Source organism: Gymnodraco acuticeps, unplaced genomic scaffold (assembly GCF_902827175.1).
Source record: "Gymnodraco acuticeps unplaced genomic scaffold, fGymAcu1.1, whole genome shotgun sequence".
Classification (NCBI taxonomy): Eukaryota; Metazoa; Chordata; class Actinopteri; order Perciformes; family Bathydraconidae; genus Gymnodraco; species Gymnodraco acuticeps.
The window spans coordinates 1,154,743-1,181,637 of NW_022991123.1; the positions used below are offsets into that span (position 1 = coordinate 1,154,743).

The 26,895-nt window shown below is 39.7% G+C and overlaps 1 protein-coding gene across 3 annotated transcripts in view; it reads left to right on the forward strand.

The window, feature by feature from the left end:
- The window catches only part of vwa11 (von Willebrand factor A domain containing 11), a 45,255-nt gene extending 23,739 nt beyond the window's left edge, over positions 1-21,516 (forward strand). The window contains exons 1-18 of one of the 3 annotated variants that reach the window (XM_034237082.1): positions 5,599-5,658; positions 7,038-7,227; positions 8,218-8,354; positions 8,469-8,613; positions 11,068-11,161; positions 11,458-11,586; positions 12,834-13,020; positions 14,506-14,675; positions 14,871-14,983; positions 15,096-15,212; positions 16,383-16,556; positions 16,680-16,812; positions 16,928-17,080; positions 17,752-17,844; positions 18,825-19,096; positions 19,228-19,361; positions 20,207-20,366; positions 20,531-20,911. In XM_034237082.1, coding sequence (XP_034092973.1) covers positions 7,045-7,227; positions 8,218-8,354; positions 8,469-8,613; positions 11,068-11,161; positions 11,458-11,586; positions 12,834-13,020; positions 14,506-14,675; positions 14,871-14,983; positions 15,096-15,212; positions 16,383-16,556; positions 16,680-16,812; positions 16,928-17,080; positions 17,752-17,844; positions 18,825-19,096; positions 19,228-19,361; positions 20,207-20,366; positions 20,531-20,911 — 2,775 coding nt within the window. In that variant the 5' untranslated portion in view covers positions 5,599-5,658; positions 7,038-7,044. Of the gene's footprint in view, positions 1-5,598; positions 5,659-7,037; positions 7,228-8,217; positions 8,355-8,468; positions 8,614-11,067; positions 11,162-11,457; positions 11,587-12,833; positions 13,021-14,505; positions 14,676-14,870; positions 14,984-15,095; positions 15,213-16,382; positions 16,557-16,679; positions 16,813-16,927; positions 17,081-17,751; positions 17,845-18,824; positions 19,097-19,227; positions 19,362-20,206; positions 20,367-20,530 lie in introns of those variants that run through there. The other 2 variants (XM_034237081.1, XM_034237083.1) reach the window with 2 other exon arrangements.
- Positions 21,517-26,895: the final 5,379 nt, after the last annotated feature.

Genomic DNA, 26,895 nt, shown 5'->3' on the forward strand with positions numbered 1-26,895 from the left:
ACCTCACTGGGCTGCAGTTGCCATGATGATGCATTACATCAACAGCACAAATACACTGACATCCAACATATCAATATTCCATTAGAACAATTTTTCTTAAATGAAATGTGTGCCTGTGGGGTAAGAACCAAGGCCGGATTAACCATATGGGCACACTGGGCACGTGGCCAGGAGCGCTTGACCAAGAGAGGGCCCTCATTGACAAGAGGAAGAAATATATATATATTTTTTTTTTGCTTTGTTGGCACAACCTCACTCATCATACATTGTTTTAAATGAAACTCACTCTCTGCCGCAATAAATAACTCGGCTTTCCTATAGGGTCAAATTCATATATTTTCTAAACCGTCTCTGTACTGTAGGTCTCACTATGTATGCGCTCAACTTTATTACTACGCGGCGGCGGTCTATAGCCGAATCAGAACCCCACCTTCACCCATGTCACATTGAGTCACGCGAGCTAAAAGATGGATGGTGCCGGTCGGTAGCAGCCAAACACCCAGTGTAAAGAAAGAAATAGAAAGAAAAGGAAGAGAGAGTGGCGGCTGCATTAAAACATTTCCCAACAATAAATACCTTTTTTTTTAAAGTGACGAATTAGGCCAGCAACCGCAAGGAACAGTGACGGTCACGGAGCCTGAGGATGTTGTTGAGCTAGCGAGCAATGTTAGGATTTTAATGAACTTATCACAGACTTTGCAAAGAAAAGGGCAAGAAACACTTCTAATAGGTACGATCCATTGGTTTGAGGGAATGTCTTACAAACACACATTCTCTCTCTATTGCTTACATACACACACACTCACTCACTCACTCACTCACTCACTCACTCACTCACTCACTCACTCACTCACTCACTCACTCACTCACTCACTCACTCACTCACTCACTCACTCACTCACTCACTAACTGAATGAATTAAAAGTAAATATATAAGTCATCATGAACACATCTGTCCATCAGACAGAGGGCTGCTGTGCCTCCTGTCATCATTAATGGACGTCTCTTTAAAATGACCGCTCAGAGGAGAGGAGTTCTCATTTCTCTAACCGCCTGCTGCTTCCCCTCCTCTCTCCTCGGTTCCCCTCCTCGACTCCTCCGCTCGCATCTCGTGGGTCGAGACTAAGACGCAAGGATAGGAGTCGAGGATAGGAGTCAAGGAGGGGAAATTAGAGAAATGGGAAACCTTCGTAGTGTTCCTTTATGTGTGGGGAAAATTAGCCTCCATTATTAAAGCGTCTCTGCTGCCATCTTGTGGTGTACACGTATCAAAACATCTTTCACTTTCAATCTGCCTGTTTGGTGCTCTATTTATTCCAACTATTTATTTGCTGGGTTTGAAATAACATATTTTAACATATTAAACTCTAACCATCAATTTATAGCATTTTCCTTGTAAAATAATTTAAGAAGGAACAATAACTAGAACATCGCCATCAATGGGACTACGGTGGAGAGAGTCAGCAGCTTCAGGTTCCTCGGTGTCCACATTACTGAGGACCTGATATACACCACCATCACCAAAAAAGCTCGACAGCGGCTCTCCTTCCTCCGCAGGCTGAGGAGGTTCAACATGGACTCCAGGATACTCTGCAACTTCTATAGGTGCACCATAGAGAGTATCTTGACTGGCTGCATCACGGCCTGGTACGGCAGCTGCACCGCCCTCAATCGTAAGGCTTTACCTTACAGAGGGTGGTGAAAACTGCACAGAACATCACCAGGACGGAGCTGCCATCCATGGAGGACCTTTACTCCCAGCGGCTCAGGAAGAAATGTCTGGCAGGCGGTTCCGCAGCATCCGGACTAAAACCACCAGATTCATAGACAGTTTCCTCCCACAGGCGATAAGACTGTTAAACACCTGAACTGTTGAAACAACATCCACAATATTCATCTGCTACTTAGTAATTATGTATCTATTTATCTAATATATCATTCCAATAGCTTGCATGTAGACTCTTATTTCACTACTTCACTTTTTTTAAACTATTTTTTTTTTGTATTTACTTTTTAATATTTACTTGCACTATATTTTATAGTTTTTCTGTGTGATTGTGTTCCACTGTTGGAGAAGCCTGTGACCTGTGTAGTTATGTCGATTTTCATCGACATAACTACTCTGTAGTTCGTATGACAAATAAAGAACCTTGAACCTTGAAATATACATGTTTTGTTGTGTGTTATATGTTCTTCTGCTGTATTGTCCAATAGAGTGGTGCAGTAATGAGTCCTAAAAAGCCTGAAAAGACTTCCCACGTCTTGAAGACAATGTTTTTTTAATGTGTCCGGGTTAGAAGCCTGAAATAAGGTCTGGGGTCAATAAATACCCCACTTGTGAATGCCCAAAGCCTCTATCAAAACGGCGGTTGCTAATAAGTGACTACTTAACGTCATCACAGCAACACAAGTCTGCCTTTAGCTTAATCATGGTGATGTGCAGCCATGCAGCGTGATGTTGTTTATAGCATGACATTAGCTTATGAACAAAAGTATGGAAGTGAAACATTATTTAATAAAAGTATCATCTAGCTAACTAGCATACATTCTCTAGCTCCACACATGAGGAATATTAGTATATTGATTATAGTCTTGACTGGTTATATTTATACGGTAAAGTGTGACCTAGTTTTTTAATTTGACGAGCCTATAAAAAGAAGGATTGTGCTGTGTTTGAAGGAGCCCTATTATGCTAATGTTCAGGTTCATATTTGTATTTTGTGCCTCTACTGTGACATGTCTCCATGCTTTAATGGTCAAAAAGGTCTTTATTTTTCACATACTGCCTGTGCAGCACCTCTTTTCACCCTCTGTCTGAAACCAGAGCCCAGTCTGCTCTGATTGGTAAGCTGGCGGCTCTGTTATCCACCGCTTAGAGATGTCCCGCCCCGTAGCATATCTAGTACAATGTGTTTAAGCGCTAGCTAATAGAAGCTCAAGAGTGACATAGTGATGTCATCCTTTTGCAGACAATTTACATGCACAAAAACGTATAAAACACACTAAAGTTACGGTTAACCCCAAAAAGCATAATCGGGCCACTTATCACAGAATGCACTGCAATGACTAAAACACTTTTTAACTATGTTGTATGGAGAGTAAAGGATATTTTTTATTTTTGTGAAGCCTACTCTGTGTTCTAAAGGTTTAAAGTCCAAAGATTCATGTGGGAAGTCTTAAACCATGGTTTAAATATCCTAATTCTGGGAATTGAAAAGAGAAGTGGTTTAAAGGTGTTTTCGGGTAACAGTAAAACAGGGGAAATGTGTTGTCTGGGGATGCAAAATAGATGAAAGAGTAGGATTTAAAGGAATATAAAAAAGTTAGAAAAGTGACAAAATAAATATAATTTCACGGGAAGACCACGGGTAGAGGAATGTGAGAATTTGGTTTGGGCTATAGCCAAATATCTTGAACAAACGCTGGTCCGCTGCAACTCTTACTTCTTTTAATCCAGGCTTTGAAGACTGTTCTTTTTGCTGCTGCTTTTAATTGTACTATTCACATCTTACACTGCACTGAAACGTGTATTCATATACCTTTGTTATTCATGGTTTATTATCTTTGCTTTTTAATGTTTATAATGTGTTTCCGTTGCACTATTTCTTAATGCTCTTAATTTCTCTATCCAATATAACTATGCTTGTTTATTTTGACCCTCCTTACGGCACCCCTGCACTTCGGACCTGTAGATGTGTGAGGAGGTGGAATGAGGATCAGTTTGTCACCTGGTTTCTTTACATGTCAGGGGATTTATTAGGGCACTAAGCGCCTTCCTAGAATGTTGTAAGGAAACACGCCTTCCAGTAAAACACTCCCTGAGTTTTCCTGAGAATTGGGAGGATGTTTAGACTGTAGGTCAGTGTACCTATCCTGACCAGATAAGGACTATCCTGCTGGCTCAGTAATCTCTGTACTATTATATTTCTGTTTCTAGACCTCTCTGTTCCATTTATTCTACTCTGTATAATTGTTCTGTAGTTATTCTAGCTAAAATTGTGTTTTGAAATCTCTGAACAGCTAAAAAAAACCTGTTTTCAGGCTCTCGTCATCTCACGCCTAGACTACTGCACCTCCCTCCTGGCTGGTCTACCTGCATGTGCCATCCGACCTCTGCAGCTCACCCAGAATGCAGTGGCTCGTCTGGTCTTCAACCTTCCTAAATGTTCCCACACCACTCCGCTCCTCCGCTCCCTTCACTGGCTTCCGGTAACTGCCAGAATCCACTTCAAGACAATGGTACTTGCGTACCATGCTGCGAATGGATCTGGCCCTTCGTACATCCAGGACATGGTTAAACCGTACTCCCCAGCACGTGCACTACGCTCTGCATCAGCCAAACGACTCGCTGCACCCTCGCTGTGAGGGGGACCCAAGTTCCCATCAGCAAAAACACGTGGGTTTGCTGTCCTGGCTCCAAGATGGTGGAATGAACTCCCCATTGAAATCAGGATAGCAGATAGCTTACACATGCCTCTGTGATGTGCTGCAACCCATTTTCCCCTTGGGGACTAATAAACGAATACTACTATACTACATCTTCCGGCGCAGACTGAAAACTCATCTCTTTCGACTCCACTTCGAGCGATATAACTATTAACAAAGCACTTATATACTAATAAAGGACTGGCTTATCTAAAGCTAGTTGAGTAGCACTTGAAATGTTTTGGCTCTATGAAACCTGTTTTATTATAGGCTACTTTATGTTAATGTGAAGCTTAACTGGTAGAGCGGGCAGCCCATGTTTTAGGCCAGTATGCATATAATAATGGCAAAAAAATGTGTGGATGTGTTTTTCCATAAAATTAGAATGTTCATGTGTCATCAATTGCTATAGAGTGATTTTAATAGGCCTTATTATGCTTTTTTGGGTTTTCCTTTTTTTTTGTAGAGTGAGGTATAGATTTGTGTGCATGTAAATGGTCTGCAAAGGCCAAAAGAGGTAGTTTCTCTCTCCCCGACACACACCTGAAAAACGCCTTATACTTGTAGTCCTTTGTTTACTTCCACGACATAGTGACATCAACACTCGCACAGCACAGATAAATACCTTTTTGAACAATAAAGCATGGATTAAGCATTAAATATGAACCTGAAAATGAGCATTATAGGGCCCCTTTAACTTTTTGGAAACAGGTATATACCTTTTTACTCACAGTCTAACCTAAAATCCTCCATCTTTAGCTTGAAAGATTAAAACAAACAATTATTTAACTTGCCCCACCTTTGTATGAACGTTTTACTTTAACTTTTAATAAATGATTTCAGTGCGTCACTGCACTCAGTTCTGTTCAAGTCAAGTCATCAAGGTGTGACCATTTTCTAAGGGGCAATAATAAGATAATATTTCTGAGGGAAAGCCTTACATCAGATTGAACTGGTATGCGTGATAATAACAAGGAAGATAGCTGATATATGCACACACACACACACACACACACACACACACACTCACACACACACACACACACACACACACACACACACACACACACACACACACACACACACACACACACACACACACACACACACACACACACACACACAAGTCTCCACCCTCCAAAGTACACAAAGTACTCTATATATGAGCTCTATAGGGATGGTGGGGTTGACTGTTGGATTTCTTTGAGAGTGATAGGAGTCAACACAGCTGAGGTATGATTTAAATTCATTTAGATGATTCAATTGACATGGATGTACTTGGATGAGCGCTCTCTTTTATTAGATTGTATATGTCTTTAGTATGTCCAAAATAATCAGTGTATATATATCTCAATTAAATAAATAAGAATGTTTAAATAATTAAAATTGTGTGTGTTTATAACATAGATGGATGGATGAATGAAATAAGCCACTGGGAGTGGGGTCAACATTTAATAATAAAACAATTAGAGATGGAGAGATAAATAAATACAAATTGAATATTTTCTGTAATTATAAAGTACTAAGTTGCCATAAAAATACTCTTGCTTGAGGTGTTATAAAAGTTCAGTGAATATCTGTAAATCCATACAGTAAAAAATACCTGATTTTGTGTATTTATGTAGTGACAGATGTCCTCAGCCCAGATGTATTAGTTTATATAATTATTTTAACAGCATAACACATATAAAAGAATAAATGCATGTTGTCCCTAATGGAGTGAAAGTAGTAAAAACGGCAAGGGAAGCATGTTTATTTCTTGTGAATATAATCCAATTTATTTAATTTTTGTATATGTATTTTGTATATACTCCTTATTATGTTAAAAACTAGACATAATCATGCATATTATCTGCAATGCATTAACCATAAATGTGTGGGCACTACAATTTGAGCTTCAACTGATTCAAACACAATTTTCTGAGTTTTATTTCACATTTGATCCTACAGATTTTCCAAAATGTCTGCCTTTCTTTACGCTATTATCTAAGATACATTTTTTTCAGGTTTAATTTCTTTAATTTGTCATTTTTTCTTTTATATTTACCACTTTCATCTGAATTTAGTTTGGTAAAGTTACCATTTCAATCTCAGAATTTTTTTCTGTGAATATAACCAACTCTTCAACTCATTAAAAAACAAAACCCTGAAATAGCCCCTTAGACACTGTTGCAGTCGTCACTTTTGCTAATTTGTTTTGTATTGACACTTTATTGTAAAGGTTTTATTTTTTGGCAAAATAAATCAAATTGCTGCAACCATTGCATTTTGATGTCTTAAGGTTAACTATTTACCTACTCATTGAGAACTTCACGTGAATAGCAAATAAAAGACACGGCATACATTACAATGATTTGTTTCAGGGGAGTGGCCCATCAGGACATTCTTTAAGTGTGTACTAAACGTGTCTCTGCATACAAACTCCTCATGTCAAGTTCACTTCAGTACAATAAAATAACTTTTTCATATAACTCAACATTTTCCGAATCTAACAAGATACATTTGTCAAAATAAGCGTCCAGAATAATAACCCCAAGGTGAATTAACAACAAGTTCCCATCGCATAACTAAACAGATAGTGGATATCTAATCGTTTTTCTCTCTCCCTGTAGATTGATCATGACGTCAGTGCTAGGGATAGCCCTGCTGACTTTCGCCCTGTCGGGTTCTGCAGTGGCCTTTGTCCCCATCGGGGGTGGGGCCTCCACTCATGTCACAATTACAGCAACGGCTCTATTGCAGAAAGTGACGGAGACATGTCGTGTGGTGGCAGAGGCTGCCGGTCACGAGTTCAAACCCACGGTAGGATGAAAGATGACGAACAACACAAACACACATTAGCAGAGAAACACATTCCCCTGGGAATTAAAAACATAACACATGAAAGACAAGAGAGGGACACATATACACCAACATATTTTTACGGTCTTCATTTGACAATACTAAAGCCTAGGGAAAGGAGAGTAGAGGTTTATGGTAGTTTTGTATAGAACAGCAGTCATAGGATCCATTGGCATTTTTTTAGCCTCATTACCTTCCTAAGTCTTAAACCTTTCTTATCTAAGATTATCACGACATTTAGACAAATTGCTAGTACAAACATCATTTAGAAAAAAAACTATACTAAAACAATTCTATTTTATCTTGAGAATTCAGGAAGCAAAGAACAGTCCTAAGTTAGGAACCCAAAGTAGGGATAACCCTTTTAAATTCAAAATGAACTGTCATAAATGGCAGGACTATAGTTAGGTCTATATCACTATTGGTCCGCCACTTTGTTCCTGAAACATATCAATGACTATTAGATTGATTGCCATGACATTTGGTATACAGAAACATTGTTCCCAGAGGTTGAATCCTACCGAAGTTCCATAGTTCAACCATGAGGCTGATTTTTAGTTTGAACTGGATATATATTGGCACAGAGTTTGGTTGGCAAAAGTAATAATTGATGGTTTCCTATTCATGAGGGGATTGCACATTCAATAGAACATCAGTATTGGCGTTTTTGGGGAAATCTCATTTGGATGATATTACTGGTAAAACTTCCCAAATCACATTACAACTGCTTTTTAATGCAACCAATACAATACAAAATAAATGATTTTTGTGGTCTGTTAGCGTCAACTGTGCATGTTAAATATACTTGTTCCCGGACACAAAATGTCCACACTGTGTTTGCGTTAACATAGGAAAATAAAGGCCCTTAGTCTTGTTTGATCACAACATGACATCCTCTTTGACAACACCATACTGTAACTGTAACATCTGGTCTTTGACATCTGATTACAGGGTTCGTCTCCTGAAGAGTTGGTCCAAGCCTGTTTAGGTCCGAGAGCAACAGGAGAAGTATCTGGGGCCAAGTTTCACTCTGCTCTTCAAGATATCTACACCCAGAACGGACTGGTAGACCGTGACTTTGTCAGCAGGTCAGAGAAAGATCGAAACCAAACACCTGTTACAAAGCAGTACAACTAAGGAAGTGTGCATATGTTTCTAATGCATAGTATTTCACTTTGTTATTACTCTTGGATCTCTTTTAGTGCTCCCCACCACTTCAACTCGGAGAACTTTGTGCAGGGACGTACTCTTATTATGGAGGGTATGGCAGCCATTAAGGCCAACATTGTCAAGGAGAACTTCAAGGCTGCCAGGGAAACACTGGGCAGAATCCTTCATACACTACAGGTGAGGGGGGGCAGCTGGATATTATGATCGTTTGTTTTTTGTACTTCTACTGAGAAATATTTACATGCTTTAATTTATTTAGTTTTTTCCCCTCTTTTTTCCCTCATACAGTCTGTTGTGCAGCAGCTCTTTTCACCCTCTGTCTGAAACCAGAGCCCAGTCTGCTCTGATTGGTTAACTGCCTGGCTCTGTTGGGCTCAGTTGGGATTGGTCAATCGCAACCCTAACCCCAACCTAACCCTTACCCTAACCCAGTGGTTCTCAAACTTTTTCTGTCAGAAAAAAAAAAGTCGGGCCCCCCCCAACACAAATAGTCAGCTTCAGTGGCGGCGCCAGAGATTTCTTTTGGGGGTGCTGTGGGGCAGCTTGACGTTTCATAGAGGGTGCTCAAACATTTAGGGTTTCCCATTAATGTACCGGTCGCTACAGTGGAATACTCTACAGCAACACTCCCCACGCAAATACACAGGGAGACAGTTACAATGAAGGCTCGAGGCATATAGGTGTAAGCAGGAGTAAAGTGCTATTTTTATAGGTGGTGTGTGGACCTCACATAGGGGGGTCCGGGGGCAAGCTCCCCCGAGAAGATTTATTTTTAAATATTGAAGTTAAAAACATCAATCTGGTGCACTTTGAGAGCAACATGAAGAGATCTATGGATCCCTCTCTCAACACCCATATGAAACAGAACTGTAAACAGATTTACTTTTTCTTTATGGATATTTTACAAATCACCCTTTTAAACTTTATTCTTGTTTTACTGTCATATAGTATTTCATACCTTTTTTTCATTTATTCTCTTATTTTTGTATAACTATAATGATCATATAAACGTGTGCCTCAGAAATAATTGTTTACATTAATGGTGACCAAAACATTTGAGACCCACTGAGATAACACTGAGAGAGTCCTTTAGCTCACTGAGCCTCTCAGTCTGACAGGAGAGGACTCTCCTCCACTTTGTTGTTGAAAAAACTCCTTATATCCGTTAGCGTAGCTCGCTAGCACCAGAAGCTAACAACAACGATCTCCGGTGCCGGTGCGCTCTCTCTCGCTCGTGCACACAAAATGGCTCATTCCACACACACACACACACACACACACACACACACACACACACACACACACACACACACAGACACACACACACACACACACACACACACACACACACACACACACACACACACACACACACACACACACAACACACACACACACACACACACACACACACACACACACACACACACACACACACACACACACACACACACACACACACACACACACACACACACACACACACACGAGCTTTAATGAAACACAGAGACCCAGACGTAATAGTACTGTACTGCATCATATTATTTTCGAATCAATAATCTTTAAATTTACGATTTTTTTAAATCTTTTTATTTTTGTATACAAATGTTTCCTCCTGGTCTCTCGCGCCCCCCCTGGCATGCCTCTGCGCCCCCCCCCCCCCCCCCCACACTTTGAGAACCACTGCACTAACCTAAGCCTATCACGTACAATAGGTTGGAATGCTAGCCAATACAAGCGCGAGTGTAACATAATAAAGTCACTTTTTTATGTTAACAAAGGAGGCCAATTGAGGCTTTTCCGGAATGGGAGAGAAACTCCCTTTGTGATTTTAGCATTTGCAGACCATTTACATGCATAAAAAAACCTATATAACAAACAACAGGAAATGGAAAACCCTTAAAAAGCATAATAGGGCCTATTTTTAAGCATGCAAGGCTTTTCAAAGTTGCATTCACATGAATCGTAGTAAAACGGCTCTGGGTTGACGGTGCCGCTGTGTTTTTATGAAGAGGGCAGTGCCACTCAGCTAGGTGGAAGCGCTATCCTTGGCGTAGTGCACTGCTTAAAATCTACGCTGAGCGTTTCAATTTCAACTTGGACCTCATTACCGCTGACCCTTTCAGCACTCAACCAATCAGATGAGAGCTGTTTATAGCGTCGCAAGCTAGAAGGGGCGTTAACCAAAGAAACAAACTAACTAGCTGTTTTTCCGCAAGGCTCTGCGCCAGACCTAGAAAGAGCAAATGGCAAAGCATGTCAATGCAGCTTAATAATGTGTAGCAAAAAGGCATTCACTCACCACCGCTTAGTCTAATGTTTAGTTTCATATTGTATCAAGAATATGTTATTAGATAACTTAGATACTCAACAATTGAGTGAAGATATTGCTTTTTTCATCTCAGATTTCACGATTAGACAAAATGGATAAAAAGGTCAGACTCAACACTTGAAATGTATGCACTCTAGCAAAATAATATTAAACCAGTTTGGGTTCACTTAACCTATATGTTAAGTTGTAGTGTGATGTGGACATGGACAGAACGCTTAGGTTAAAGGTGGTAGAATCCTGTATATGAAATTGTTTCTGTCTTTCAAAATATTAATTTGTGTTTTTCTATCCACTGTCAGGACTTCTACAGCCACAGTAACTGGGTCGAGTTGGGAAACACAAAGCCATACATCAACCTCATACGGCCAGATCTTTCTCTGGATAACCTGGCAGGTTCGTGCGTGCATTTGTGTGTGTGTGACAAATATAGGATGACTATGATTTGATTGCTGTGGGTTGAGTAAAGGCACAAAGACACTATTTTCGTTGTATCACTTATAGGTTAAAGCCCATTGCACAGACCAAAGAAAAGGGTCTGTTCTGTCTTCATGCCTTTATTATGATTGGCAGCCGGATGTGCATTATTATCAGATGACCATACATAGCTCTCCAATCACTGTTCTACAATATATCATAAAGCAGATGTCAATGTCATGATCACTCATTGTATGTGTCATTTGTTTGTGTAGATATCAACACTGCCACCTGCAGCGACTGTGCCAGTGGAACATGTCCTAATACCATCCTCCCCAACATCCTGAGTGAGAAGAAACTCACATCAGGCTACATGGGAATCTTCTCCTCTGACAAGCCCCAAGGTAACATTGAGAAGCTTGCACCCAAACCCTGAAATCAATTGAACTTTGTTTACATGACATCATTATTTCTTATATACACAAAAAATGGCCGAAACAGAGATAATATGACGGAACGCAAACTAATTTTAAAAACATTTGAAACATTTTGAAAACCACATTTTATTGGTGGTGTTAGGTTACTTTTAGACAGTCGAGCTAGCTGTTTTACCCCTGTTTACCGTCCAAATGCTAAGTTAAGCTAACCGGCTGTGGGCTTTCCCTCCATACTTAATAATGTAACTGCAAAAAATACAATAGGTATTTCCTAAAAATCTCAAACTGGGAAAATAAACCATGTGACATTTACGTTCCCTAGTATTACAATCAGATGCAACACAATTACGGCAGTTAAATAAAAACAACCTGGAGTACAAGCAGGGGCGGCCATCGGTACGTTCTTCACATAACGGCCGGTCGTCCTGGAAAGCTGACGGCCGGCACCCATTGAAATATTTTTTTCTTTTAAACATCATAATTTAAGATGCAGACTGAGAGGCGACAGCGCTAAGCAGACATTTGGTTTATACTCGCCTCGGGGCTTTTCTGAAGAAAAAATATATTTACATACACGTCCGTCCACATGGCACGTTTCTTTACGTGCTCATGGACACTGTTGTCCATGTACACATGTCTATAGGCACTACGGCTGTGCCGGAAGTAGAACGTTACTTTACCAAGTTTGAAAGAGGCTGTAATGCCCCCTGCTGACCGAACGCAGAATATTAAATAATAACCGAACATCCGATGTGTGTAGAGCTGGGACTGTAGCAGCAGCTGTGGTTTTTAGCAGATCTAATGAAAGTAAATAGTGGCTGGCAGTATGTAAGAGGCCCTGCGCTCTGCGGCCCTGGCGACACACCTCAGAGGCTGCAGGTTTATCATTGTTTCTGCCTGCATGCTTCAGAGAGTTCATGAAGTGAAATAACTTTTAACACTATAAAGAAGCTGTAGGCAGCTTAATCTGAAAGAATCCCCCACATTAATTCCTATATCAATGTAGACTGGTTAACTCTATCCAGCTTTGCAAATTCTGGCTTAGAAATGGTGTCTTAATTGACATTATAATTACTGGGTCAGAGTCCAGGGCCGTTTTTCAGTCTTAGTCCATCCCTGAGTACAAGACAGTCATTTGCACATAACGTGGAATTGTTTGTGTTGACAAGTTGAACCCTGGCTCAGATCAACTTGTTATTTTTGCTCTGTGCCAGGTAAATGTAGCCATGGAGGGGAAGCTGACCTGACGAGCACAACACATCCTCGCGGAGGCATCAGCAAGGACGAACGCCGCTCAGACAACGTGGCCCTTCACAACGCTGCTGTCAATATAGCTACAGCCGCCAGCCTCGAGCTGTTGGAGGACCTCCGCTTAGCTGCCGGGAACGATGACTATTTGAGGTATGCGATCAATATCTAAATCCTATTTTATCTTACCATTAGTTTGACATTATATTATCACTACCCAAACCATAGATTGTATATAAGAAGCAGACATTGTCACCTTGACGTGACCCATTGGATTCTGGATTACGGGTTTGAAGCCTTGTATTAGCACTTTTTACGTTGACTAATGCATTTTTTGGAACCAGCAGTGGACAGAAGACAATTTAGTTGACTATTGTCTGCAACTTTCATGATCTGAAAAAAGACTTGGAAAGGGTTTTAAAGACGAAAACACAACACTCAACCAGACACAACTGTGGTAGCGACGCACCAACCCATACCCTGCTATATCGTCTTTTATACATTGAAATAGGACATTAGCTTATAAAATGTACCTAAAGATGATTTCAAGAAGACTTGAAACAAGCAATTTAGGCTATAAACTCATGTTCACAGAGATCAAGTGAGAAGTAGCGACATTCTTTCATAGACGTCATACAATCTGACTTCTTTCTGCAACTAGTGGATGGAGGAGGTGGAGGTGGTGAACAGCTACAAGTTCCTGGGAGTGCACTTAAACAATAAACTGGACTGGACAGACAACACTGATGCTCTCTTCAGGAAGGGACAGGAGGAGGCTCAGGTCATTCAATGTGTGCACGAGGCTGCTGCAGATGTTCTACCAGTCTGTGGTGGCCAGTGTGCTCTTCTTTGCCGTGGTGTGCTGGGGTGGAAACACAAACAATAGGGACACTGGCAGGCTGAACAAGCTCGTGAGGAAGACTAGCTCTGTAGTTGGAGTACAACTGGACAATCTGGAGGAGGTGGCAGAGGGCAGGACGAGGAGGAAGCTAGACAGTATCCTAGAGAACCCCTCCCACCCACTCCATGCAGAACTAGTGAAGATGAGGAGTACGTTCAGCTACAGACTCATCCCTCCACGACACAGCACCAAGCGCCTCGGACAGTCCTTTGTGCCTATAGCCATCAGGCTGCACAACAAGGGGTCAATAATATAAAATTACTGGACATAAATATACACTGTTTCCACAACCCATGTTAATATATTAGTAGTAGACCAAATATGTAGATAGATATGTCACTATATGTACAGATGTCCATTTTCACTTGTCACTTTAACTCATTTCGTACTTCATAATTTATATGACCAAATATGTATATATGCTGACAGTTATTTTACTCTTATTTTTACTCATCTCCTATTTCATAGTCTTTTATTATCATTATCATTATTATTTTAATTTTTTTTTTTCTTGATTTTATTTTTGATTGTATTAATCTGTGTGAATCTGTGCTGTCCTGTTTTTCACGGTTACCCTGTTGCTGCTTGTACAACGGAATTTCCCCACGGGGATTAATAAAGCTCCATCTTATTTGAATATCTTAGTGAAGTTGCCCCCTTCAGGCCTCATTTGTTTAGCTTGGTTCAGACAGATTAGGTTGACCTGAGTTTTACTTATTCACTCTCTATTTTTACAGAATGATGGGGATCGCCCGTTCAGCAGTCGTGTGCTTTGTGATTGACACCACCGGCAGTATGTCTGAAGACATTGATGCAGCTAGGGCGGTTGTTTATGAAATCATTGACAGCAAAAAAGGAACACAGGATGAGCCATCAGAGTACATTCTGGTTCCCTTCAACGACCCTGGTATGAACTCTTCTACCTCACTGTTCATGTTTATGTAACCATGAGTCATGCTATATGGAATGCACTCACCTGTAAAGAAAATAAATGTTGCCCGATTTTTGTGAGTTAACAAGACCCCTATGGGGCTCACAATATTGCCATAACAAGTTATTTATGTTAATGTCAGAAATGCACTCGTTTCTGTTTTTCATGTAGGTTTTGGACCCATGATCAGAACAACAGACCCTGATAAGATGAAAAGCGAAATCGCTAAGCTTACAGCGGATGGAGGTGGTGATACCCCTGAGATGTGCCTGTCAGGACTTCTGGTACTTAAACTATGATATTGTCTTAATACAGTGGTTGTTCATTATTTTATAACTATTTAAGACTGAGCTGATGCTAAAATGAACTGACTAGGTTATTGTTTTGTATCTCCAGTTGGCTCTCACCGGTGCCCCTTCCTCCTCCTACATCTATGTTTTCACCGACGCCGTAGCCAAAGACATTTACCTCAAGGCCACCGTCATTGCTCTCATCAGGAGCACCAAGTCCACGGTAAAAACTGACTGACACCCTGTGATGCTACTTTTTTATTCACTCTGCTTAACAGGTTAATCCCCCCCCCCCCCCCTTCCTACCAAATATTCCATACATGAAAAGTAACACATATTAAATGTAATACACACACATTTACACCACATAGCAGTGGTAAACATCATCTCAATAGGGAAACACATTTTAGATACAACTGAGTTGTTCCAGTTATAAAACAGTAATGAGCATTGTGTGGGGGTTAGAACATCATTACGGAAGTATGTGATGAGCATTCATATGCTCATTAATTGATCTTATGTTGTTGCAAACATTTTTATGGGTGGATGTCATTAACACGCATATTTGGTGCAAAATGTAACAATTTTTGACCACTCGAGAATGGATAAAATATAGACAAAGATTGACTCGCAGGCACTTCAGAAACCCCCTTATTGTCAATGTACCAAGGGAAGCCATACATCAAATGAATACTCAAGTATGTAGTTTGTGTTTGGAAAGTTTAATGAGACTGTGTTTATCCTGAAAGCTGGCCATTTTAAACAGTGAGGTCAGGTGTTAAAGAGCAATTTGCAGGTTTGTTTTTTTACATTTATGCTTAACCTTGCCTGAAAATTACAATTAAAAAAGTTAATGCAGGATTTGATATGTTTTACAAGACATAAGGGCAGGAATTCAGAGGGAAAGGAGCCGTTTTGAGCTCTGCTATAAAAACTGCTTTATTTTTAACATCTCTCTCTCTCTCTCTCTCTCTCGCTCTCTCTCTCTCTCTCTCTCTCTCTCTCTCTCTCTCTCTCTCTCTCTCTCTCTCTCTCTCTCTCTCTCTCTCTCTCTCTCTCTCTCTCTCTCTCTCTCTCTCTCTCTCTCTGAAAGCGCAAGAGTCTCAAGTTTCCGGTCATACCCTATTTTTGCAATTACAAGACCATTAAGGGACCAGCTTCAACAAACATTCAAATAAACTACTTTAAAATGTGCAATAATAATAAAAGTTGAACCCTGTGAATATGACAATGCCAGTTTTTCACCGCCAAAATTTGGCTTAACTTTGGAGCATTGTTTTTGCCTTTTTACCAATAAGCCTGCCATGACATGTTTTGAACCAATGGATTCCTTAGGTTGTCTTTTTATGTGACATGCTGGGATTATATTCAACACATTAACTGGTCTCCACAGGTATCGTTCTTCCTAACTACACCCTTTAAGAGGCGCCGTCGTTTCACAAGAGCTGCCAACTTAGACGTCTACAAGGAGCTAGCTTTGGCCTCCGGAGGCCAGGCCATCCAGGTTTCTAAGAAGGATTTACCTCAGGCTACAGGCGTCATCCTTGACACCTCCACTTCAGCTTTGGTAAGACCCTGCAGATCTAAAAGTACATTCTCGGAAGCATGGGCTGGGCCTTCAGGGGTTGGACCAGTTTGAAAAATAAAGCAGTAAATAAGGATGCTCTTCTTGACCCCCCCTCTTCCTCAGGTAACAGTAATTCAGCGTGCAAGGAACCCTGGTAAACAGGAGACCTTCCCCTTTATGTTGGATGAATCGCTGAAAAATATCACTATCTACATCACAGGAACAAAAATTGCCTTCACACTGACCAACCCTGCAGGTAACATATCGTTCACATTCGCATCAAATCAGGAGAGTGTCAATATTTGAGGCTCATTTGGGTGCCCACTTTTCTTACTATGATTATGATACATATTTATGCTGAAAATGTTCAGGTGTGAGCTCAAGCCAGGGTGACACCATCGGAAAATTGGGAACCCTACAAACAGTTGGCAACCTGTGGAGGATTCGTCTCAACGCCGACAGCCTGGAAGGAAACTGGCAGCTCAACGTCAACTCCAACCAGCAATACACACTTAAAGTCACAGGTCAGTTACTTTTGTTCACTACTTTTTTTGCCGAAATGTAGTGAAAGGATAAATACCACCGTAATATCTATTTTCAAGGCTAGAAAGAGGGGGAAATGGTTGCAACAAAAGTCAACCTGAGCTTGCAATGCGACCAGCCAAGATTGTATGAGGTCACTGCTCCCTGCCAAAAAAATAGCCAAGTACCCCCCCCTGCACTTCATTTTTTTCTCCAGATTAAATAAATAACCAAGATTTAACTTGCTGCAGATTTGCTGTTCCAAGTACCTTTGGCCAGGCTGTTGTTTCCCCCTCTTTCCAGCCTTTGTGCTAAGCTAAATGGATACTAGCAGTAGCTTCATGTTCACTTAACAGACATGATGTTTAACTTTGGGCAATAATCTAGTCATTAAACCTATGGAAAGAAAGCAAATACATGTTTTAAAATAAAGAGCTATTCTTTCATTACATCTTAGCTGAAGGTTTCACTCACCCGAATGTAATACTTTTTTTATTCAGTAGTGTATTTCAAATGTATTCCACTACTTTTGGTTAATCGAAACCGCGTCACACTGTTTTGCTTCTGATGCTGAAATAATTCACCACATATTATTACAAAGCTGTTCTTTAAACTGATTTCTGTTTTTATGAATTGTATCTGCATTTACAGTAAGGCTGTGTTTGTTTTACAGGCCAGAGTACTATTACCTTCATCTATAACTTTGTGGAGAGTTTCGAGGGACCTCACCCAGGTTATGCAGTACTCAGTGGGCGTCCACAAGCAGGTACACTATAAAGCATGGAAGGATTACTGAAGGGCAAGCACAAGCCCAGGGGCCCAAAGTGTGAGGGGCCCTCTGGCCTTCACTTACAAAATGTCACTAAAAGAGGCAAGTACAAACCAGGAAGAGACAAAAAATAACCACAAAAAAAACATAATACGACTATAAAGTGTGAAAACAGCTATAAAGTGCAGTTTTTCTTAAAATTAAGTGAGTCACCTATATTTAATATGTAAATCCAAACGTACGCCTAAAAACCTTAAAAATAAAATTCCTGTAGCTAAACTATAATTCCTTTGAATTCATTAGGCTGAAGACCAGTGGTGGAAGATGCACTCAAATCATATACTCAAGGACAAGTTGTGCATTCAAATTTTACTTAAGGGATTAACAGTACAAAAATACAAGCATCAAGCTATACAATAGTAGAACATTAATTAACAAGATTTGTTCATTGTCATTTTATACATCAAAATGCACGTTGTATTTTCATTATGCTCCAAGAAAGACAACCACAAATATAGTACGAAGGCTGATTAATGTTGTGACTTATCTTTACTGTATGCTGCCCGGTTAGTTGTACATCCAAGAAAGGCATCAATAAGGTAAAATACACACAAATATTACTTATTTAACCCTGTAAATTACTTTGTAAAATAAAATGGAATAGCTCTAATGAAGTACAAGTACCTAAACATTGTATTTAAGAACAGTACTTGAGTGAATGGACTTATCTAGAAACACCAGTGCTAAAGAAAAGAGCTCAACAATAATCAGCATTTTTTTCTACAAATGATGGCATGTCCCTATTAAACACACAGCTAATGGTGAGGTTAGGCACATCAAACATCCTAATAGCACACACTCCACAAACATTCCAATGTTAATGGAAAATTATTCATGATCTTTGCATACACATATGTATAGGTCACTTTTTCTTCCCCTTACCTTGCTTCTTCACTTCTCTCCTCTGGAAACACCAGGCCAGCCGGCCACTCTGATGCTCTCCGTACTTGGTAGGAAAGGTCCGTCATCGATGACCATAGGAGATGTTGCCCTGGTTACTGTTTCCGGCCCTGAGACTGCTAGCAATAGCACAACATTGGACATGGGCAACGGAGACATCCTGGTGACTGTTGATGCCATCCCTGAGGGGGAGTTTGTTGTCACTCTGGAAGGAACTGACAAAGTGTCCAACAGCAAATTTCAGAGGCAGTCCACCACCCAGATGTCCATCTCTAAAGTCAAAATCATGGTCTGTATTTTACCATCCTGTGTATACATACAACAAGCAAATGTTTTTATACAAAGTTAGATAAAGGCCTATTCGCAATGTAAGCACTTTTTTTGAATGTCACTTGTTTTCACCTATTTTCTTCCCTCTAGGCTGTGGTAGACAGCAGTGTGAGGCCAGGGGAATCATTCAGGATCCCCATAAGCGTCCTGACTCAGGGCTCTGGTGGCAAATACAGCGTCAATGCCAGAAATGACAGAGGCTTCCCCATGTCCCACCCAGACAGGTGAGTGCTTTTTTTCATATGTTTCTGAAATTAGATTTATATTTAAGCCCTGTAAATGTCTTTGTTACAATGTTTTTTGTGCCATAATCATTGAGGTCTTTGACCATGACCGTTGAAATTGGGTGTTTCAAAGGAGGTCTATTTTCTTTTTAAGCTACGCCTTCTGTCCTCCTGCTTTAACTGATTTAGTTTTCTTGTACTTTGTCTAAATCAATTGTCTCTATACAAAAATAATTTGAATAGTTTTGCTGCTGAAGAACTCAGGGGGCGCTGTGCCCGACAAAATAACGTTGCAGGTCCTCAAACCTGGAAATTAGTCAGCTGTTTTGAACAAAGTCAATGGTTTTTTTAAGGATGTTTTGGTGCGTGATATACTGTATGGTCTGTAGCTTACACGAATTAAGAAATGTTCCCATGTTATGTTTTACGACTCTACACTTAACTTACTCACACTCTTACATAATAATCCTTTGCGACCATACTGCATTCTGAGAAAATACCAAATGAATCACATCATCATAGTGCTTGAGCTCCACTTCTGTGTGCCTTTATCGTGTGCATTGACTCAGTCCGTTGTGCCCTCCTTGTATAAAGCAGCGCAAGCAATGAGCTCAGGTACAAAAGGGCTGCATTCTGCAATTCAATTACAGATTGTTTCCATCACTTGACAATAAACTGCCTCCTTGTTGGAATTTTGAGCACTAGTCTATTATCATTATAGATTTCTCACATTATTTAAATGTCATTAATGATCAATGCTTTGAACGTGAAATGTTCTTGATTTCAATCAAAATCAAATGTGTGTGTGTGTGTTATTCTCAAATAGTTTTTCTCTCTTTTGACAGTATCATCTTGACAACTGGTGTATATACTAATACTAGTCTGACTATAACGCCACCTGCCGACACTCCATCAGGCACTGACGTCACTCTGACGGTGGAAGCCTTGTCGGACAGCGGCGTGGACTCCAATTACGTGGTTATGAGATTCTCTGTTTTAACCAAGGTAACGAGAATACAGAGTTGAAAAGAGTAGGAATAACAACATTCTTTTTAAACATGGCTACAAAGACTTTTTTCAGAGATTCGTTTCTCCTCCATATCTTAATTGCACTTTGTTGTGATTCATAAATACATTTCCCACTTTTTTCCCCTTTGTTCTCTGTCCAGATCACAGATTTCATTCAGCCTGTGTGTAAATTGATGAGCGTGCTGGCTGATGCTTGCCCTCAAGATGTTTCTCAGTGTAAACCTTTCCAGTGGGAGCTTGCGGCCAACCTTACGGACGGAAACGGTACCGGGATAGAGAGCGTGGCCCTGCGGCAGGGCAGTGGAAATATCACCACCACCTCCCTGAGTGATCCCTTCATTCTGGCCAACTACACAGCCTCTTGCTGCTCACAGATTGTCGAGATAGTGGCTGTAGATAAAGTTGGAAATGTGGGCAAGTGCTATCATTCCATTGTGCGTTCTGCAGGCCCTCCGGCTTTAACCATGTCTCTTACAATGTGGTTAGGCTTGCTGATATCTGCCCTTGTTACAAGGTTTTAAAGGGCTTAAGTTAGGTTGTTTAATATCGGATGTACTCTGGGCAAACCATGTACAAATTATTAAAATAAACCTCCGTACACAGAACATATCTGTGTACATTAATAATATATTTTAATATCCAGATGTTCTTAGGAATTGATATAAATAAAAACTATTTCAAATTCAAATGCATAATTTCAATGATCCCTAGGATGATTATTAACACAAAATTGATTGTTTGTTTTTTTTAAAAAAGGTAATTCATAATTGCAGGAAGTGATAGGTGACGGATAGCAGAATATGTATGTTTTTTCATGTGAATAAATTTGTTTCCAATATATTTATGGGAATGTTTTCATCAATAGTAGTCTTAAAAAAAAGGGCAAGAACCACTGCAGTGAATTGTATTCTAAAACCCATTTTACATTATATAATAAACATTTATCAGTGGAAAAGGCTAATAAAAATGACATGGAGTTTCTTTGGTCGGCATAAAAGGGAAAGAATGATACAAAACAGTCATCCTGCTGTGGGAAAAAAATGTTTACAACAGATTTTATAAAACATTTTGAGTAGAAATGAAAGTGGTTGTGGAGAAATACCTGCATTAAATGTTTTAATTAAAATGTTCATTCATTATTCTAATTCACTGGAAGAATGTGTTTCATGTGACTTTGAAGGAAAACAACCCCTTTAACCCCTATTATCCTTGGGGTCAATTTGACCCCATTCAATGTTTAACGTATCTAAAGAAATGGTTCACATAATTTGTTTTGCTTAGTATTTCATGACTTTTCCTAATTGGCTAGTTGCACAACATGGCGTCTATCAACTTCCGGCGGCTGGGTGTGCGGTTGTAAACTTCCGGTCTACAGTAGAGCAGTATAGGGAAGAGCGATAGATAGCGTATAGATATATATATATATATATATATATATATATATATATATATATATATATAGGCACTATTTTACACTCGATGTCTCCAAGACCTACCGAAGGTTAACATCAGTGATGTACATCGGCTGGTACAAGCGGCAGGCTCAGCCCCGAGGAGCAAAAGAGAAAAGGGGTTCAAGATGTAGCTACATATCCTATGGAGCTATTTCAGGGTCATAAGTTTTGATCATTCAAAAAAATACAATTTATTTGAAAGTTCAAGTTTTTATCCTGATCTTTGAAAAATACAATGATGTATTTAAAATAAAAATAAGTATTTGAAATAATTTTTCAGGTTGAATATTATTTTGATTCAGTTCAGCAATTTTTTTGAATAAAATATTTATTTTCAGATTTCACTTTTATACATATTTTGATATTTGAATCCTTCTTTTTTTCAGTTGCAGATTTTTCGTTTTCAGATTGAAAACAATTATTTTTTCAGTTTCAAATCTTGTTTTTTCAGGTTTCACATTGCTTTTCACCTTCAGATCGTTTTTCACTTTCAGATCTTTTTTTTTCGCTTTCAGACTTTTGGCCCTGATGTTGCTTGAGGGGGCGGGGCTTAGCAAAGAGTAGTTTGGCTTCCTGAGTGACAGGCCTCCCTCTGTCATGTTGCCTTCATGGATGTTAGGTAGCGCGAGAAATATAACTCAATACTTTCTATACACAATACTCCCGTGATTGGTGGTAAACAAAACTGAAGCACAGTTTATTGCTCTTATACCTTGATTGTTGCTACTACGATGCTCAACTGCTCGCTTAACGAACTTTGACGCTGGTATCAGTTTACCACCAATCACGGGAGTATTGTGTATAGAAAGTATTTAGTTATATTTCTCGCGCTACCTAACATCCATGAAGGCAACATGCCTGTCACTCAGGAAGCCAAACTACTCTTTGCTAAGCCCCGCCCCCTCAAGCAACATCAGGGTCAAAAGTCTGAAAGCGAAAAAAAAAGATCTGAAAGCGAAAAAAAAAGATCTGAAAGCGAAAAAAAAGATCTGAAGGTGAAAAACGATCTGAAGGTGAAAAGCAATGTGAAACCTGAAAAAACAAGATTTGAAACTGAAAAAATAATTGTTTTCAATCTGAAAACGAAAAATCTGCAACTGAAAAAAATAAGGATTCAAATATCAAAATATGTATAAAAGTGAAATCTGAAATAAATATTTTATTCAAAAAAATTGCTGAACTGAATCAAAATAATATTCAACCTGAAAAATTATTTCAAATACTTTTTTTACATCGTATTTTTCAAAGTTCAGGATAAAAACTTGAACTTTCAAATACATTTTATTTTTTTGAATGATCAAAACTTATGACCCTGAAATAGCTCCATACATATCCAGCTACGTCGACAATTATGAAGGTAAGTGACAAACAAAGCTGTAGTTACTGGCTAACTTTCACAAATTGACAGTCTTGATACAGTGTAAAGCGTTTTAATGATGTACTATTACGTTTTTTTGGATAACATGATAACGTTCAGGGAGAGTGAGCATCAGGGCTAGCTGTTACAGGTCCATGAGAAAGCATGAAAAGCCTCACGATCTCAGAGTAGGGAGGAAAATAAAAAAGTGTTAATCGGTTCAAAGCCTCAATCAGGTTCATGTTCTGGGGTTTTGATGTGGCAAGAGTAGGTAACCTGTGATTAGGATTCAAATAAGCCCAGCTAGCTGACGTGTTGCAACAGATTACATAGTGACAATACATTTGCTCACATCAACTGGTAGCTAGCTATGTGTGTGTAGCATGAAGGGGCTACAGATTTATTTTCGTTTTGTAACCCTCTCGTGTAAAATGATAAATACATTAGCTAAACCCAAACTTAGCTTTCATCAAAGATTCTTAATGAGAGGTTGAAAACCGTCTCTGCTTTCATAGAAACCCCAGAAACTGGTTGTGACGGCTGCTGTTCTTTACTGAATGGTTAGTATAATCCATGTAGGGTCCAATTATTTGTATTGGCCAGTGTTAGGTAAGTGCTGGTTTTGTACCCTACATCTATGTTAAGCTGTTCAACATTCTACTAACACTATTTTATGTAGTTATAATATAAGATAATACATTGAGAGAGCTGAGACAGGCTATACAAGCGTATCTGTTTGAATATCCTTACAGTATTCCGAACAGCAGAACTTCTTTGTATGTGATGTAACTGACAACCTGACATGGTTTAGCCTTTTCCCACACCTACTACTACTGATCAGCCTGCTCTCAGCTTTCTCATTTGTCTGTGTTGTATTGAAGCAGTGTCCTAAATGTAAAATGACTGACATTTTGTTTTAAGAACTGTTCACCTGTGGAGATTGCAGTGGCAAAGTGTTCCTGTGTAGCTGGAACAGCACTCTGCAACCACAATGTTGCACTGCTGTTCCAGACTGCACACTACTCCACATTCAACCTGGCTGCTGTCCCCCCTGTCCTCAGCTGCACTGAAACAGAGCAGCGATGGCACAAGCCAAGAACCATGGTAAGTACAGTATGTGTTCACAACCAATCCACGGTTTAATGAGTATTTCCTTTGTGCCAAGAGCTGATTTAGTATGTTGCATCAACAACCTTTTCAATTAATTTGTGTAATTAATAGGGTGTGAAACCAGGCAGAGTGAGTGACATGGTGTTCATTTCCACTAAGCCAAAGCAGTTTACAGTTGCTGACGGTGTAAGGTATATATTGTCCTAAGTAATTGTATGTAGCCTGCTACAACTTTGTGATTGTTGTCTGAGTGTAAAATTGTTCTTAAAGTCCTAATTATCATAAACATGTTCAAAGGAGTACACGTTACAAGGCCGTGCGGGGGGGGGGGGGCTGCCAGACCCAGATGTCCTCAAAGTCAGCGAGGCATACAAGGACTTCTCAGCAGACATCGCACCACGAAAAAAAAAAACGAATGGCTCACTACTCAACTCAACGACTAACACTCTTTCAGAGGATATGTTGGAAATGCACACATTATATATATTATTTGCATTTACTTTCTGGATATTGTACATCTGTTCATCTGTTATATAAACTAGCATTACTTAAATATGCAGACTAATTGAAATGTTTAAATATGTATTTTTCCCCCCGATATAACATCAACCTATGTTTTGTAAAAGTTTATTAAATTAATCTGTAAAATGTTATCATATTGTGGATTTATTAAAATATGTATTTTCCTTTGTTATTTATGTGTGCATTTGTTTTGAGGATATAATTCATTAGTACCTAAACATAGTATGGTATAACTGCTTTTTGTAATGAAATACACAATTGGTTTGGGAGCAAGAAATCTTTTAATCGTTGTTGCCCAGGCTTGCCGAAATGAATGGAAACTTATCTCCCGATTATAACATTAAATTGTGTAACTTGCTGCTGTTAAATACCGTCAAACTATGTGCAATATGTGCTTTATGTACAATATATACATATGCCATATTTAATAACTAATATATATACCGGGCTGCTAAATCCTAAGAACTGCTACAGGATTTGATTTGTAGATTTGATTTGTTTTTTATCTTTATTTTTAGCATATTGTTTATTATATTATAACTTAGTACTTAACACATGTAAGATATTCAACACTAAGCTGTCTGTGGCTCTTTCCTGCTTCAACGCTGCAAATGTCCCCTCTGTGGAACTAATAAAGGTATTCTGATTCTGATAACGGGACGAATTTGTACAAAGGGGCACACAGCAATGTAGTGCCGACTTCGCTGGAAGGCCAATCGCTTTTCTTTACCCCGAAATCCGCTCATTCTTGCTCTCGGTGTGACATAACAAACTGTCAAAACTCTGTACTCAAACCGGAAGTACTCAGCCGCACCCCCAGCCGCCGGAAGTTGATAGACGCCATCTTGTGCACAGAGCCTATTTAGTGCAATAGGGGCTGCTTCTCAGGTCGACTATTTTCATTTCCTCGCTCCTTGGTCCTCGGTCTCACCGGAAGTTGATTTGCCCTGCGCCATCTTGAGTACCGTCCCATGGCTCTTATTTCTGCCGGAGGACCGAGGATCGAGGAGCGAGGAGCGATCATGGAGGAGCGATAACCGAGGAACCACCAGACCATCCTCCGATGAAATCCTCAGATACTCACCCCGCCCCCTTACTGTGTATCGCTCACTGATTGGACGAGGCAGTGCATGCACTGATCTGATGCTTCTTGACATGAGAGCACAGTGAAAGTCTGATGAAAAGCGAATTGACGACAACTACGCCGCCTACGGTGGAGACCGTACATGGCATGTTATTGTAGCATTTTAAGCAACTAATTTAATAACCTATCCGTTTTAAGCAACTATTAGGCGTTTTAAGCAACTATTAGGCAAATAAATTAATAACCTATCCGTTTTAAGCAACTATTAGGCAAATCAATTAATAACCTATCCGTTTGAGAACCCCTTGGAACCCCTTATCCCATTTTGATGGTTGACATCTCATTTGAACAGTGAAAGCCAGAATATTGTAAAAATGCTTACCAATTATGTATTAATAATAGGATATATATAGCGCCTTTCATGAGACCCAAGGTCCCTTTAAAAAGAAGAACAAGAGTAGAAACAAACATAACAAAAGGCAGTCAGACAAAACAACAAATAGATTTGGGGCCAAAGGCCTTGGCAGACAGATGGGACTTGAGGGCCCTTTTGAAGGCATCAAGCGTGGGGATGTTGCAGATCTCCGCAGGGAGAGCGTTCCAGAGAGTGGGGGCTGCCATACTGAAGGCTCTGTCCCCGAAGGATCGCAGGTTGGTGCGGGGGGCCAGAGTCTGAAGACCGCAGGTTCCGGGGTAGAGCATGTGGGAATTGTATTGATTGAGCCAGTGTTTCATCGTGTACTTTCAACTGCAGTATATGGTCAGGCAAGTTCAGCATTCACTGTGATGTATATAAAATATGACACTGATACCGTTTTCCTCAATGAACATTTATTGAACAGAACATCAAATGGAAAATCAGAGCTGGTCAACTTAAAAAAATATAGAATAAATAATAAACTTCTCGGAATCTTTCACAAGTCCTTCAGCCTTTGGTGCGCTTCCTCACTCATGTTCTTGGCGAGGTCATGAGAACAA